Source organism: Halichoeres trimaculatus, unplaced genomic scaffold (genome assembly GCF_033239565.1).
Source record: "Halichoeres trimaculatus isolate MK-OKI-2021-1 unplaced genomic scaffold, fHalTri1.1 fHalTri1_scaffold_23, whole genome shotgun sequence".
NCBI classification, from domain to species: Eukaryota; Metazoa; Chordata; class Actinopteri; order Labriformes; family Labridae; genus Halichoeres; species Halichoeres trimaculatus.
This window is the reverse complement of record NW_027437201.1, coordinates 18,326,148-18,341,428: the sequence shown is the minus strand read 5'-3', so window position 1 is coordinate 18,341,428 and position 15,281 is coordinate 18,326,148. Positions and strand designations below refer to the sequence as shown.

Below are 15,281 nucleotides of genomic sequence, written 5' to 3'. Positions count from 1 at the left end.
TGCATCCTACAGGTCCGGCTGCATGTCTCACCGATGCAGTGCGCTGTCTCTTTCTACGTGCATGCCTCAAGTTGTGGGTTGTGTTTACTGCATGCATGTGATGGGATGTGAGGCAACAACACAGCAGTGCGAAACCGCAATGAGCTGAAGCAGAGAATTCACCAGACACGTCTGCAAAACACGAAGAAGGTAGATAACAGAAGGTGTTTACTCACCAGGATGTGCGCTGATGGATCCGGTGAGGCAGCAGCAGCAGCAGTGCTGGTCCAGCCGGTACCGGAGATAATGAGATGCTGCAAATGAGACACTGCAGTCCACATTTATCCGCTCCCTCCTGCTCCGGTATCAGTGCCAGTGTGTGTGTGTGTGAGGAGAGAGTGTGTGTCGTGTGAAGGCTAAGAATGAAGAGGAAGACTGTCTGTTTCTCGACAGGTGGAAACAGACGTGATGCCGTGAAGTGGACGGATCCTGGTCGGGTTTTCAGCGTCCGCCTCAGCTCTCACACACAAACATCTCAACTCTTCCACTCTCTCCTCTTCTCGTCTTCCTCCCTCCCCACCGGGCTGGGCATGCCCAGTCTGCCTCCTCTCCAGCTCCAGTGTGCCTGTCAGGAACAAGTTAGTCAGGTTGGATTAAGTTAATGGATCAGTATGCAGGTAGTTCTAAACTATGGCCCCTGAAACCTCCATAAAAGCTGGATTACATCACGTGATTTAAAATTACGCACATTAATTATGTGTTTAGACATTAGCAAGATCCAATTATACTCCAAAACATCGAGGGTTGAGAAAGGATTTGACTCAATCCACATTAGCGTAATGTCGATAGGATCTCAGTTTGTGCTGCATTAAATTGGAGCATCTTTATTTTACTCTCTGCCGCCCCCTGGAGGTAGTGAGTGGAACTGCCTGAACTTAGTTAAAGGGGATCAAAGTGTAGCAGGAGGGCAGTGGGGCTGCTAAAAAGGCCGTCTGTGTTAGAGCTGTTTTCACTCTGTCTCCTCCACAATAACGCTTCTATTCTCAACAGGCTGCTCCATTCAGCACTAGAGAGCCATCAAGTCCCCTGAGTCAAGAGACCCCAGGGGAATATTCAGTATATAAACAAAAAAAGTGTTTTGTCAAAGCACCTGAAGAATAAAAAGTGTTTGAAAGGTTCAAATTATTTTCTAGTTTGAGTTTTTGCCTTTGAAATAACTACAGTGACAACGCATAGATTATAAAACACACAAAATTAAGGTATAATCATACTCTGCACTCTTAAATAAGCTGCAGTTCTCAGACAAAGTCTTTGCATGTTTTACTGTAAAGTCTCTCCTTTTACAACTGCCAAATTAATATGTTCTCTGACCTATCTGGTGTATTTTTTACATCATCATCATTAGTATTATTATTATTAATTTATCATTAATTTATTTTAATTTATGTCAACTTATAATAATAATAATAATCGTAATAATAATAACAACAACAAAAACAATAATAATAATAATAATAATAATAATAATAATAATAATAATAATAATAATATACCATTTTATTGTTATAATAATAATAATAATACATTATTATTATTATTATTATTATTATTATTATTATTATTATTATTATCATTATTATTATTATTATTATTATATTAACTCGTTAACATTTTTTTTTGAGAACAAGATTAAGGCTCCCCCTGCTGGTAGCTCAAAACAATGCAGGTTCCACACAACAAGATCCAGTACAGTCCTTTAAAAAGAAAGACTGTTTTTTTTCCAACCTTGTAAATATAATTTGCACAACTAGTTGAGCTTCCCCTTCTGGAAATTTAAATATTGCAACATTGAAATATCTGAAAACATAATTTTTCACTTGGGCTAAGCTACCCAGCTAATTTCTAGAAAGTATGCTGGTTTTAAAAAAATATATAGTCTAATTTTAGCAAACAGAGTGGGTCACCGCTACTTGACATAAGTAAAAATTGATTGATTTTTTTTTTTTTTAGCTTTCAAATACCAGGATTTTTGCTGTCAGATGCGGCTCACCTGGGTGGGTAAAAAGTTTTTTTTTTCCTTTTTTTTTTAGCCAATTATTATTATTATTTATTTCTTGAGTATATCACATTTAATATTAAAATAGATTGAGGCTTCTCCTGCTGGTGGCTTCAACAATTGCAGCTCTAACTGCTTGTGTCATGTAAAGAGAAGTAGTTGTGGAAGCTGTCGGCAGGAGCCAGGTGTAGAGTGTAGAGTAGAATAGTGATTTCTATTCAAAGCAGTAAGCCAAAATGACCAGTACCTATGAACCTAGGTGTTGTCACCTCCTCCTTTTCACTACAAGTTGAGCTAATTTGCTTCCTGACATCTTCACTCCACATGCTGCAGCTGGTGTCTCTGTCAGGACATGAAGCTCCTCTATCCAGATTTGACAGCCTGAGATCAGGTGAGGGAAAGCACATTATTATTTATGAGGTAAGTTTTGTGTTTTAAGGCTCTTTACGTTCACACACTCCCATCAGAGTCACAGTTAATCACACCACCTAACTGTTGCATCATAATGAACCTTGGTTTGACAGGTTTTCTCTGCCCTGTTGGTGATCCAGCCTGGATGACTCCCCACAGCAGTCAGCCAACAGATGTGAGCAGTGATGCAATCTGAGGGTTATGTAATCATATTTCAGACAGGGTTCAGGTGTGTTGCAAGTGAGTCTCTCCTTGAAAGCACAAGTTCAAGAGTCACAGTCTGATCAAATATTTCAAACAGACAATTTGAGATACAGTAAAATAGAATAAACTAATCACTAATGAAGAGAAGTTGGAGTGTAATACATGATAACAACAGATAAGAAAATAATATTTGAATATAAATGTGCTCTAAATGTTTTGGTAATATAAGAAATTTGTTTCTTCAACACTTCTGATGTATAAAATGATGAATGAAAAGAAAAATATTAACAATACAAACCTTTAAATATCTGATTTTGCCTCACCTTAAGTCTTACAACACAAAAGACTAAGTTTATAACTGTAGGAAAAAAAAGGAAAACACTTTAAAAAATGTTATTTGTACAAAAGCAACAGCTGGCACATTTTTGTTTTTGACATTTCACACAGAATATATATATATATATATATATATATATATATATATATATATATATATATATATATATATATATATATATTAATTTAAAAAGTTAAGGTGAACTTTCTTTGATTAACTATACATTTTCTGTAGTATTAAAATAAGTACAGTCTAGTAAAAGCACTTTGAACATTAGTTTTTTGCACAATTTTGTCTTCTCTCAGGATGATTGACCAGATAAGCCATAGATACAATGACAAAAACCGTACTTTACATTATAAGTAAGTTGCTGGAATTTTAAAAGCTGTTTTTATATGTTGTTATCATATATCTTAGATAATAAACTGGGCAAAGCAAAAACTAAAAACTGACTGTTGCCAGTAGAGCTGGAGTCTCTACACAAAGAGGATAAAAAGCAGAACAATAAAGGAGTAAATGTCGTTACTGAAGCATGAAAATTAGAGTCAAGTGTCCTAGTTATCATTGTCTGGGTGGACACGCTCTGGATTTACAGGCTACGCTCCCATCAGACAATACAACGTCACTGCTTAGCCCCGCCCCTTCCAACCGCCTCCATCACTGTGTGCTCGTGGAGCAGAAAACGTGCTCTGAGCGTCAAGTTACAGAAAAGCAGCACGAACGACCGGAAACGACTGCTCGAAACTTTTTTATTTACTGGTTTGGATTTCGTTAAAATAGTTTAAATCGTATTAATCGTAATTATTCATAGAAAAAGCTTTATTGAGGTTACTTAATAAATCCATAAGATTTTTCTACAAAATATTTTGATGTTCTTTTCCCAATATAACAGGTTCATTAGAAAATTGTTGAAATGAGCCTTACTTTAATTTACTCATTGATTTATCAACAACTTTAGTCAAAATATCTTAAATAGGCTGCTTTACATCATTTAAAAAATTATTTATTACCTAAAATAAAAAAGCCGTAATGATATCAACGTGATTAATGAATATTATTAACTCACATGTAAGCTGCAACTAACCAAAAGTAAGATTATTGGAAGTGCTTTTGTCAACTGTAATTACATAAAGCTGAAGAGATCTTTAAACTGAAATAAACGAACACAAAATTAAAGAATTTTGAAGATGTGTTAATAAAACAATATAAATTGAAGTTCTCAAAAAATTAAGATAAGAGATGGATGGCCTTTTACTGTCATTTAGAAAAATGTTTATACATCAAAGTATAAACTACAAAAAAATAAAATAAAATAAGAGAATAAAAGCTGCAGTAGCTTTATCAATAACCTGACAGAATCTGTATCTAGAAGAAAAAACGCAATGTGGATGTGATTTAATTTTATTAATTGATCCATAGTCTTATTTCAAGCAACTCTACTTTGTGCGTGTTTAAATAAAAAGGGGAGTAAAATTATATTAGTTTGATGGACAGTCTACATTTTTGCTGAGGTTGTTTTCGTCTCCTTACTATATCAAATGTAAACTAAATCAAAACAAATATTGTAAAAAAGAAAAAAGAAAAAAAAGCACAAAAAGGAGGAGGGAAACTTTTTAGCTAAAAATAGGAGTTTAAGTGTGCTGGTTTTTACTTTTGGTGTATGTTAAGTTGTCTACTGGAATCTGGTGCTGCGTCATAACTCAGATGCTTTTATTTTGAAAGTCTACGCAGGAAGCTCGTGTTATGTAATGTATCGAGCTCCACGCGCTGGGGCAGCAGAGTGGAGTGACAGTGGGGAAGTGAATCTGGTGGTGGTACCACATCTTCCCGGCGTCTCCTCGGACTATGACCGGTGATAACCCGGCCAGTATCTGCTGATTAAAGGTGCAGCCCTCAGTCTCTTCTCTCTCAGCCGACCTGTGTGGACGGATTTCTCTGAATTCTTCCCACAAATCTTCCAGAAACTTCGCGGAAGAGGACAAAAATGAACGGGAGTGAGCAGATTTTAAAGCTGGCGGAGTATGATTTTGAGCGGCGTTTCGACGAAAGACAGGCTCTGGAATGGATGCAGGAAAACTGGTGAGTATGAAGACGAGGAAATAGAAAAATAAATGATGGAAACATACTCAGATCATACAGACTTCTTCTGCTGTGGGCTCCGAGCTGCTCACCATGCGTAGAAGGTACATTTACTGTACATTATTTGATTGGTCGAGTCCACCCCCCCTCCTTTATATAATACCTTTTCATGCATGTGAGTCACATCTTAGGCTATACAACTCAAAATATCTAACAAAACTTAATGCAGGACATTAATTAAAAAAAAAAAAATCTTGTGTGTGCAAATTCAAAGCTGCTTTGTCTGAGCATGCACCTGCACGCACACAAAGTATGACTATTGTATCATTGCTCACATCAAATCCGCCTTCTCTATTGTCCAATTAAACGTCTAGAACAGAGGGAGTGACCCCTCCACAGAAACCCAGTAAGAACACATTTCTCCAGCCTCCATGGGGGCCTGCAGAGTGACAGAGTACAGCTGTTTCCCTGCTGCAGAGGACAGTGAGCTGTCAGATGAAGAGCTGTAAAAGCTCAGGGAGAACTGCAGCATCCACCAAACAATCCTCCACACACAGCAGGGAACATGTAGACACCCTGAGAGGAGTGCCAAGAGAATAATAAATAATAATAAAAAATAAGCTGGCTGGATTTTTTGTGTTACGTTGGAGATTATCTGCAGGGTTACTTCTGCTGAGTTGTGCAACTTTGCTATAAAAGCTTACTGTTACACTGCCAGACAGGATCAGGTAGATCTGCACAGCTCTCATGTTCCTCCTTGCTTCCTTGTTCCTGATATTTTCAGCTTCAGCAGCTTAAAGATGCTGTCACCAGCTCTGCTGTATGTGCCTGGATTGCAGGACAGGATGTTGCTTCATTTGTCCGGATATTCAGGAACTTCTCAGGCCGCTATCAACACCTACTGTCTGATTATTTCTAGGGATATTATCGGCACATTATCGGTATCGGCTGATAGAAGCTTAAAAACATGTTCATCGGTATACCGATAAGGTGCTATTCAGTTAGGATTATTACTATTTTCCATCTGAAAAATAAGCTCCTTAAATAAAATGTAGCACTTCATTTATTTGCACTGCTCTGTGTCTGTCACCAGGTTGTTACAGTAGCTCTAAAATAATCAAATGCAACTTGGTTATGTTTAAAAATGCATTGTACATTTAAAGTTCATGTGATCTAAAGAAATTATTTTTCTGTATTTCAATACTGAATGTCTTGGGTTTGAAAAAATACATTTCTTATTTATGGTAAAATCAAATGTTTTTTGTCTTGTTTTATGTGTGTTTCTTAAACAAATAAGACTGTCACAATAAGAGTAACATATAAATTCCAGTACAGGATAGACTTAGCTTTCTTTACTGTGAAAAAAAAACAAACTAACTTTTGATTATCGGTATCGGCCAAAAGGGGGTTTCGATATATCGGCATATCGGATATCGGCAAAAATCCAATATCGTGCATCCGTAATTATTTCTTTTATATTAGTCCACCGTTATTCTAAGGGGACGTATTCTCACTCGTGATTAAAGAGAACATAGGGGTCATGTTACCCTTTTGTGCTGCCTTTCTGTATCTTTATTACTCATACTTGCAACACATGCATGTGTTAGAGACGTAATCAACATCATTTTATCTGCAGATTGATAAGATAAACTATCACTGAAGCACAAGACGTGAAAAAAACAAAGTTTCTAACTTCCTCTGAACTCTATCCTTTCCGACTCTCTTTGTTTTTCTGCATCTATTATGAATGAACTGGGCTCGTCTATCAGGAGGAGCCCCTGTATTAAGTGGGTCAAGTAGCAGCAGAATCTCCTTGGTCTGATGTGTATTGTGCCAATCTGGATTAGTCATCTGGTCTCTCCCCCCCAAAAACCCCTTTCAGACACGCTCAGGCTCACAGATGTGACGCAATCGAGGGCTGCAGACGATATTTCATCATCCTGTCTGAGCTTTTTCTGACAAATAATCCAACTGAGATGTTTAAAATTTATTTTCAAGCCTTAAAACATTTTGGGAAAAATGAGACTGCCTGCTGTGAATCAATTTGTGTCACGCCTGTTTAATAGCAGGCTAATAACCACATCAGCTGGCTAATTTAGTTTTATTGGGTTATTAGGCACATGTTTCTCGATGGATCAGGTGATTAAAGGTTGGCACTACCTCTGCCAACATACCTGAAATTCCTGTCTTTGCATGTGACGCTTTCTTCTATTAATCTGATCATTAGTGAGACATTAATCTGCATGTAGACTCAGCTGTATCTGCAGCGTTATCATGCCCAGCTACAGCGTGTCTGAGCTCCTCTGTTCTGTCATCATGACCCTCGATGGTTGTAATTGAAACAGTATCAGTGATTGCAGATAAACCAAGTGGATCAGGACCCAAAGCTGAGCGTCCAAATGGTCAGTGTGTCAGACAAAAATCTGTTAATCCTCTGCTCTGATCGTGAGCGGGGCTGACACCAGAGCAGGTTTATAAAACCAACCCCTGTAAGTCACAGTTGTACGGTCTGTTCTGTCCGCCTTGTGTAATTTTTTTATGTAACGTGTCTTAACTGGTTACAAAACTGACTCCTCAGTGACTTAATGAGATAAATGTTGAGTTTTTAGAAATTAATCTCTACTTTCAGCTTTGTTTAAACCAGATGATAAAGTTGCAGTGATGCTAACTGGTGCCTTCGTGTGTCGTTTTGTGTCTTACTCCACAGGAGCAAAGCCTTCATGTTCTGTGGCCTGTATGCTGCGTTCGTGTTCGGTGGTCAGCACTTCATGAGGGAGCGGCCGAAGCTGAACCTGCGGCGCCCGTTGGTGCTGTGGTCACTCAGCCTCGCCATCTTCAGGTGAGGTGATCAGACTGCAGAAAGACACGCAGAAACAAGTGTTTAACATTTTTGATGCATGCACAGTCTGATTCCAAAGTCTGGATGATAAGGTTTTCCCTGCAAGCGTTACACGTGAGAATCAGCTTCGTCTGTGGAGGGTGAGGGTTCATCCAACTCTGCAAGATACGAGTGTGTTGCTTTAAAGACCCCCTTCGCCACTGTTCTGATTTCTTTTCATGTAAATGTGACTTTTATCTGAAAGAACACCAGATTTTTTATTGATTTATGACTCAAATCCAGGATTACATTTACATTTCTGTGGTTAATTTGAGACACTGTGTCAGAAAGTTCAGTTATTTTGTCTTGTACAGTACAGAGTTGTCCACAAAATACTATAAATCTTGAGAATAACTGTTTGTTTTTCTCCTGAATTTCTAATAAGGGTTGGAGAAAAAAAAATCAAAAATCAGTATATCAGGATTTTTTGTTTGACAATATCAAAATCTGGATTCTTAGTCAAAAGTTTCAGTCTTTGTTCAGCAACTGGATTGGAAAAAAAGTTACCACTTTCTCCAGCAGAGGGTAAAATGTCGCTCTCTGACTCACGTGATGTGCATTTTATGGGATGCGCCAATCAATCGGTGCCGATTTCCTTAATTTTGGGGGATCAGTGATTGGCCCATCCTCACATATGAAACTGATCTTATAAACCTCTGGGAGATTAAGATTGGAACATTGAAGGTATATGCTGTCAGTTATAAAAAATAAAAAATTGGAATCGGCAGGTCAGGCTTTTTAAAGATTGGAGATGGGTGATCAGCCAGAAAATTGTGGTTGATGCACCCCTAGAAAATATCGCTCTTGATATAGTCTGTAGACACTGTTAGAGCCCGACCGATATGGGATTTTTGGGGCCGATGCCGATACCGATACTGGGGGCAAAAAAAAGCCGATATCCAATATTTCGGCCAATATCTGATATATCGGCTGATATACAATATGTCGGCTGATATATATTATAAATTCATTGAAATACACAGGATATATACTGTATATAATCACAAATTATTATAATACCCATATGATTCAAGACAGGGACAGAACACTATTAAATTAAAACAAGGAACTTTAATTATAACACTGTCAACATAAGTGTTAACCAATGATAAATAAGAATAAGCTGTAAACACAATAATAAATAAAGAAGTTAAACTTTAAACACAGTAAGTAGAAAAAAAAGTCAAACTGTAAACACACAATGAGCAACTTACACAAAGTTAAAACGCCGTTCTATAGTATTACATTAGATAATGGTGGACGGAGGGGGCGGGCAATCGGGCAGTGTGCAGCCCAACGCACAGACACACAGGAACATAGTATGGTGTTAATAAAGCAAACTAAAGACCGTAAGTATCAAAGAATCGCAATTTAAATCGAATCGGCACCCCAAAAATTGCAATAGAAGCGAATCCCGTGAATAGGATATCGTCCAAGCCCTAATTTCTTATGATACTTAAAGAGAAAAGACTCCAGACTTAAAGTATTATCTCTTTGTTCCTGTGACGGAGAGATTACATGCCTGTTGTTTTCACCACCTTCAGGAGGTCATCAGTCTTGGGTGGATGCAGGAGAGGAATGTGCTCTGAGTATTTTCACTTCTGAAAAAGTTGAAACCAGTTTGATGACACAGAAACATTCCTTACTGGGTTTAAAGTTGTGAGCTGTGTCCTTAAACAAAAGGTGAAGCTTTTAAAACATGAAAAGGATTGTAACATCTGTCTTAGTAACACCTTGATGCTCAGTTTTATTTATTATAAATAAATATAGGGATGAAGATGCTGCATGCTGCTTTTTTCTGAGTGTTGTATCAGATCGTTTCACAGAAGCTCTTCCTCCTGCAATCTCTGGATCGATACGTTGCAACATTACACTGATAGCAGAGCAGTTAGAGGTTTATCACTTTATAGTGATGAGTCATGTTGAGGTTTTATGGCTGCAGCAGAAGCGGAACAATGGACAAGAGGGAAGAGCTCTGTGGTTTACCTCTTTTATGAAAAAACAAACTGCCGGGTTGTAAAATGATGCACACAGAACAAGAAGCCGTTGTGTTTTGTGAGTTTAATCTTTGCCCTGATCTCAGCTCATTGTGTTAATGTGTGTGTTAATGTGTTTGCATGTTGCAGTATCATCGGCGCTCTGAGAACAGGACTCTACATGTTCCACGTCATCAACAACAGCGGCTTCAGGCAGTCCGTGTGTGACTCCAGTTTCTACAGCGCCCCCATCACCAAATTCTGGGCCTACGCCTTCGTCCTCAGCAAAGCCCCCGAGCTGGGTGAGACTTCCTCCTCCTTCATAACCCCGATACTTCTTCTTCACATGCTCTCTTCAGAGTATTTAAAAGCAGTGAAAGCCGTAAAGTTTAACCTTCAGCTGTCACTTCCTCTCGTCTCCTGACGTATGTTCCTCTGAACTCTTAAAGTTTCCTGTAAATCTAAAGAAACAATCACAGTAAGAGCTGCTGCTCTGCACACTCATCTTTTCTCCTGGTGCTTTCTGGGAAATGGAGGCTGGAGATGCTGAGGTGGCAGAAAGCTGCATTAAAGTGAGATTGATGCAGAGAGGAGAGGATGTCCTCTTCCTTTGATTGGTCGGGGCATTGATTTACCACCTGACATGTTCACAGGGAGCAGCTTCTGTATTAAATCTGCACATAGTTCATCAGAAAGCTGTTTGTCTGTGAGGAAGCGAAATATTTCAGCTGTGGAGCTTGTGAGTAATGTCCTTTTTTTCCCTCAGGTGACACCGTCTTCATCATCCTGAGGAAGCAGCGCCTCATCTTCCTCCACTGGTATCACCACATCACCGTGCTGCTCTACTCCTGGTACTCCTACAAAGACCAGGTGGCGGGTGGCGGCTGGTTCATGACCATGAACTACATCGTCCATTCCCTCATGTACTCGTATTATGCAGCCAAGGCGGCCGGCGTGAGGATTCCTCGAATCTGCGCCATGATCATCACGGCCACTCAGATCATGCAGATGGCGATGGGGCTCACCGTGCTGGGTTTGGTGTACCGCTGGAAGCACGACGTCCACTGTCCGTCCAACATGGACAACATCACATGGGGCTCGGTCATGTACCTCAGCTACCTGGTCCTGTTCGCCTTGTTCTTCTACAACACCTACCTCAGAGGCTCGTCGGGCGGCAAAGGATCCAAGGCAGAGTAGAGTCGTGACTAGTTCACAGGTTCCTCCTCTTTTAGGGCATCTCCACCGGACTGTCTATAGAAACCTGTAGCTCACACACCGACTCAGACCTGGGTTTAGAGTAGCTGGGAAGAGGAGGCCGGTTTAACACGATGTCAACATTAGCTCAGATAACATTAGGATGAAAAAGGGACTAACACAGCTCAAACTTTGTTTACGTTCTACTAAAGACCAGTTACAGAAAAAGAGGGCCAAATGTTTGTGAGAGGTGTTTACAGATGTTTGTGTTCGTAATTAGTCAAATGAGTCGTTGATTTAAAGCTCTGATTTAGAAAAACATACTTTGAGGATGTTAAAGGAATATTTCAACATGTTAGGAAGGGTATTATTTAAAGCAGGGATAGCTTAGCTTAGCAGAAATAGAGCTAAGCTAACTGTGTCTCTAGATGTTGAATGACTTCAGTTGGATTCAGAAAGACAGAAAGTAAGAGTTTTTGTGAAAACTGTTTTTTAAAGTTGTGTCTGTTTTGGCCCCAACACTGTGAACCACAGGATAGCAAAAGGGAAAGAGTAATCCACAATGCACTGATTTAAATAAGAGTACAATGCGTGCACGCACACACACACAGTATTTTAAATGCCTAGCCCTGAAGCACACTCAGAATGTCACACCTTCACCACATAACAGAAGTTGAAACGTCTGTCTCTCAGCGCTCAAAGACTTAATCTGATGCTACGATCAGAGTCAAACATTCTCCATCTGACAGATAGCTGCTCTGGTTATGTAAGACGTTGAACCTGACCGTGACCTTTTCGTTTTACTGTTCAGAAAACATGTTTACACACTGAGCACACTCTGCCTTCATCTCACCTGAGAACTCAAACTGGACAAAGTCTTCCTCTTCACCCCCTGCATGATGTCAGTCATATCTAATCTGTGTATGGATGTTCACTCCTGGTGTTCACTGTTGATAGACGTCTAAAACTTTTTATCCTCATGTTCGTGTCACAAACTTTCCGGAAGAAGATTCTCTGTCTATTTTATTTAGCATAGCATACCTTAGCCGTTAAAAGTCTACATCATCCTAACCCCTCAGTGAAGGTTTCTAAATGTAGAGCTCAATATTTGAACTGAAGAGTGACACCTGCTGGATAATTCAGGCATCACACCTTCTCAGCCCCAACATGGCTCTTATAGTTAGGGTCTCTTTAGCAAGCTCTTTAACAAATTAAATATTATTAGCACTTAAAACAGGAAACTCAAAGTAATGCCATCATTTTAAAGTGTGCAATAAAGTTAAACTGATGTAATTAGAAAACTCTAAATTTAAAATATTTAAGAATTAAACACAATGTGTTTGAAAATTAAAACATATGTTGGATAATAGAGGCCCAGATGAAAACAAACATGAATAAATCTTTTTAGATTTAGAAGTTAGATGGTTTTAAAACAATATTAGTAAAATTAAACTCCCCCCTCTTCTGTATTTTGCGTCCCAGACCAACAAGAATCTGGATATCAGTTTTAAAAAAAAACTTGTAAACTAAAGTTTTCTTGCATGCATCCGACCCCAAGATGTTCCACTTGTGCCCCTTTTTCAAGTCCAGTATATCCTTCTTCCTCTTCTACTTATTAAAGTGTTTGTGCCCTTTGTGAAAAGATGATATTGATATTTGACAACAACAAACAGAAATTCAAGTGGGAGCGTCGTGTGGTTATGAGTTGCTGCGTTCAATGAGCTGCTAAGAGTGAGACATGCTCGAGTTCTTCCTCTGTATTTAACAAAAGTGTATTTATTTTCTGAAATAATACAACATGGACCTAAAACGGACCTTTAGATGTTCATTCAGACCTTGTGTTTGTTTCCTCACAGCCCTCCTCTTCCTCACTGATCTTTACAGAGATTTATTTCTGACACAGAAAACTTTCATCCCGTCCTTTTCCCCGTCACATAACGGACCTAATCTATGTGTAGCTGCAGCTTATAAACTTCCATTCACTGGGATTCAAAGCTGAATCTGTCTCCATGTTTAACCACTATGACTTGAATTTTACAACTTGAAATGAATGATTCATTCCTGTGCCAAATGGAGCATCTGTCATTCGTTTCTGTCGGGGGATAAATGTGAGCACATGTGTGTCGGTCTGTCTCTTAAGTTTTAACGTTTAAAAACACTGATTTCACCCCGTCGACTGCAAAGGGAAGAAAACCGCTAAAGGGCTTTGACGTTGAAATGTTACAATAAAACATTTTGGTTTTGAAAAGTCGCTGTGTGTTGATTTCTTTAGAGGAATTGGCCTCTTTTTGGCTTCCTGATTAGTTTGTTATCTCTGTGGTAAAGAGGCCAAAGTCATCCTAACCGGACATAGAGATAAACAATCTGGATTTTTACAAACACTCATGATAATTGAGCTCTGAGATGATCCTGTCCTGGATTTTTTAAATAGCATTGTGTACAAATCATCCACAGAAATGTGAACAAAACAAACATTTTGTGAAAACAAGTTAGCATAAAGCTAAGACACCTCCCCTTTTCAGACAAACCACATTAATGCTCCATGTTTTCTTCATGTGAGTACATGTGATCACATGTTAGCACATGTTTCTGTGTAAGGGGGGCGGCCTGAGAACAGACTCACTGGGCGCTGAGCTGGGGGTAAGAAAAATACTATCGAGTGACTTCAATTCAGAGCTACAGCTGAGTGCACACAGGTTGGGTTTTGTTTCTTATTTTAGAGTTTATCTTCTGTTTTTGACACTATGAGACATGACATGAGCAGTTCTTTTGAATGTTTCTTGTCGTGAAACACTCACCTCATCATAGACTGATCCAGGACAGCACAGTAACTCCTCAGAGTGATAATCCATCTCTGTGATAACCACCATCCTCCACTGTCACAATCAGTCCTTGTCCATGTGCAGGACTTTGTCTTATGGAGCTGAAACCGTCACAGTCCCCCTGTGGTCTGAAAACAGGCGGCTCTGCAGACGTCCAGGCTGAGATATAAACCTCTGCTGTGAGGTCACTGCGGGGTGATGGAGGACAGGACTCTGCAGGCTCAGCACTGAAGTCCTGCAGCGGAGAGAGGATGGAGGACGTAAAGGACAGACACACTGAGACCTGATCCACTCTGATACAGTCCAGATCATTGCTCTGATGCATGTGTATCACAACAAAAACATGACGATTAATTAAATCTACCTGCAGCAGACTTACAGTAAACACATTAATGCTTATTCCAATCATTTCCTGTGCTATTCCTCCTCATGAGATATGAGACTTCAGCTTGTCACAGAGTATTTTACATGTTTCTTTTAAGCTCTCATAACTTTTTGTGAGAATTTCATGCAGAAAAACTTCAAACCCTCTCCATGAATGCAGTATTTTGTGATCTGGCCTTTGTTTTTCGGGGTCTCCTCTGTCGTCAGTGTGATGTTACAGTCCGTGAACGAGCCGCACAGACTCCATTCATTCAGTCAAACTGGTAAAGTGGAAACAGCTGTGTGAACCTCTACTCTGCGAGGCACGCGAGTGGGCACATGATGCTGCTTTCAGTGGCCGCTCGGAAAATAGAAAACCCAACCTAACACACATAAAAAGGAAGCAAGAACACTTCATGTGATTAACTTTTTAAGTTTTAATGTTAAGGTGTGTTGCAAAAGAGTTAAGATATCTGTGTCATCCTTATTTAAAATGGGAAATATTTTTATTTTTATTTTTAACAATTTGCTATTTATGTTCTTGTATTTTTATGCAACTTTTACTTTAAATAAGATAAAAAAATCACATATTTTTACTTAACAGTTTAACATTTTACAAAAAAGAGGTTTTTATTGGTAAGATAAAACTTAAGAATATTTTAATTTGTCTGATTGTGATAAAAGTTTATTCAATAAATCACTCTCCTATCATTTTTTTGTCACTTGTCCCTCAGCAAAGTTCTTATTTCAATAAATCTTTACACCAAAAAATAGTTTCATCCATAAAAGTTTGATATTTTTAATATTCATTTATGAAAACAGCACTAAATAAGCATAAACAGACATAAAATGCAACCAAAGGAACTGATACGTTTTTAAATTGATGTTTTAATAGAGCTAAAATATCTGTGTCATCCTTATTTAAAAAGGTAAATATTTTAAAAATTATTTTTAATAATAAGCTATTTTTGTTGTTATATTT

At 38.6% G+C, this 15,281-nt stretch overlaps 2 protein-coding genes and 1 long non-coding RNA gene across 4 annotated transcripts in view; 1 reads left to right on the top strand and 2 right to left on the bottom strand.

The window, feature by feature from the left end:
- The window catches only part of LOC141785361 (uncharacterized), an 84,227-nt gene extending 83,662 nt beyond the window's left edge, over positions 1-565 (bottom strand). Inside the window, exon 1 of the mRNA XM_074663656.1 lies at positions 216-565. The gene's annotated coding sequence lies outside the window, so the exon portion shown is untranslated. The remainder of the gene's footprint in view (positions 1-215) is intronic.
- Positions 566-4,764: 4,199 nt separating this feature from the next.
- Positions 4,765-13,313, top strand: LOC141785367 (very long chain fatty acid elongase 6-like). The gene is made up of 4 exons (XM_074663676.1): positions 4,765-5,066; positions 7,774-7,905; positions 10,071-10,222; positions 10,687-13,313. The coding sequence occupies exons 1-4, from the start codon at positions 4,972-4,974 to the stop codon at positions 11,115-11,117; spliced, it is 810 nt and encodes a 269-aa protein (XP_074519777.1). The 5' UTR covers positions 4,765-4,971; the 3' UTR covers positions 11,118-13,313.
- LOC141785368 (uncharacterized) lies at positions 7,842-14,635 on the bottom strand. 2 transcript variants are annotated; one of them, XR_012597520.1, is made up of 3 exons: positions 14,316-14,635; positions 13,913-14,171; positions 7,842-7,919 (listed from the first exon to the last, which is right to left on the bottom strand). It is a non-coding gene; the product is annotated as an uncharacterized LOC141785368 (long non-coding RNA). The 2 variants fall into 2 exon arrangements; XR_012597519.1 differs by lacking the exon at positions 7,842-7,919 and adding an exon at positions 11,146-11,221.
- Between the last annotated feature and the right edge of the window lie 646 nt (positions 14,636-15,281).

What these genes read in the sequence shown, in the direction of transcription:
- LOC141785367 (XM_074663676.1), top strand. Translation starts at nt 4,972, where the DNA reads ATGAACGGGAGTGAGCAGATTTTAAAGCTGGCGGAGTATGATTTTGAG. An exon ending in GAATGGATGCAGGAAAACTG is followed by an intron (nt 5,067 to 7,773) that starts GTGAGTATGAAG and finishes CTTACTCCACAG; the next exon opens with GAGCAAAGCCTTCATGTTCT. An exon ending in CTCAGCCTCGCCATCTTCAG is followed by an intron (nt 7,906 to 10,070) that starts GTGAGGTGATCA and finishes TGCATGTTGCAG; the next exon opens with TATCATCGGCGCTCTGAGAA.